Source organism: Electrona antarctica (assembly GCF_951216825.1).
Source record: "Electrona antarctica genome assembly, chromosome: 3".
NCBI lineage: Eukaryota > Metazoa > Chordata > Actinopteri > Myctophiformes > Myctophidae > Electrona > Electrona antarctica.
In genome coordinates, this window is record NC_136808.1 from 2400344 (window position 1) to 2401558 (window position 1215).

General features: G+C 53.6%; 1 protein-coding gene across 1 annotated transcript in view; it reads right to left on the minus strand.

The window, feature by feature from the left end:
- Window positions 1–398, minus strand: part of LOC306920275 (uncharacterized protein) — a 2094-nt gene extending 1696 nt beyond the window's left edge. Inside the window, exon 1 of the mRNA XM_079496976.1 lies at window positions 1–398. This exon is cut by the window's left edge and continues 675 nt beyond it. Within this exon, the coding sequence (XP_079353102.1) occupies window positions 1–249 (249 nt within the window). The 5' untranslated portion in view covers window positions 250–398.
- Window positions 399–1215: the final 817 nt, after the last annotated feature.

Consider the following 1215-nt stretch of genomic DNA (forward strand, 5'->3'; position numbering starts at 1 on the left):
AGCCTGCAGCTTTGCCTGCAGCTCTGCCTGCAGCCCTCCCTCCTGAGTCTGCAGCAATGACGCCAGCAGCTTCAGCTCCAGAGCCTGCAGAATCTCCTGTGGCGTCGCCTGCAGCATCCCTGGCGTCGCCTCCAGCGCCTGCAGCATCGTGTCCAGCGCCTGCAGCATCCCTGGCGTCACCGCCAGCACCTGCACCATTCTTGGCGTCGCCTGCAGCATCCCGGGCATCGCATCCAGCACCTGCAGCATCCCTGGCGTCGCCTCCCAAGTTCTCTGCCTCGTCTCGGCCTCCAGGCCGCCCTCCCGATGACGTCTTGTCCGCCTCGTCTCGGCCTCCCGGCCGACCTCCAGACGACGCCTCCTTCATCTCATCTCGGCCTCCTGGCCGACCTCCAGACGGTGCCTCCTTCGTCTCGTCTCTGCCTCCCGGCCGGCCTCCAGACATGACCTGCTCAGCCCTGGTCCATCCTCCAGGCCGTCCACCTGAGGGTCAGGTTCCCGGATCCCTTTTTTCTGGTGCCATGACACAGTCTCCCTCCTCCAGGCCCCCTCCACCCGCCCTGCTCGTTCCTGGTCAGGGTTATGGGTCGTCTGGAATCCGCCCCTTGAGGGGAGGGTACTGTCATGGTTTGAGTCTCCCCCTGTCTGCATTCCCACTTTGGCCACTCCCTCATCCCATTCCTCACTTCAGCCCTAGTTACACACCTGGTTCCACTCTCATCACCCCAGCCAATTACAAACCTGTGAACACTGATACAATCAACCCACCACCTATAAGACTGGACTCTCTGCACACACACATTGTCAGTTCATACATTCATGTTATGATGTCCTACCTGGGAGCTCTTGCCTGTGTCTTTGTTCCTCTGGACCCTGCCTTGAATACTTATGGTAATTTGCTCATACCTGCCTTTGTTTTTGCATTTTTTGGATTGCTTATACTCGGCCTATCCAGCTTTTGTTAGCTTGCCTATGTTCTGCATTATTCAATAAATACGTGTTTGGAACACTATTCTGCTTGTTGTGACTCTGCATTTGGGTTCAGCACATTTTGACATTTTGACACCGTGACAGTTATAGAAGTAAAAGTCAGAAATTCAGAAACTTGAGTAAAAGTATGTGTTGGCTTCAAAATGTATACAGTTAAAGTATCAAAACAAATCATGCAGAATGTCCCATTTCGAGTTTTCAAATGAAAAATAATTAAAATTAGCG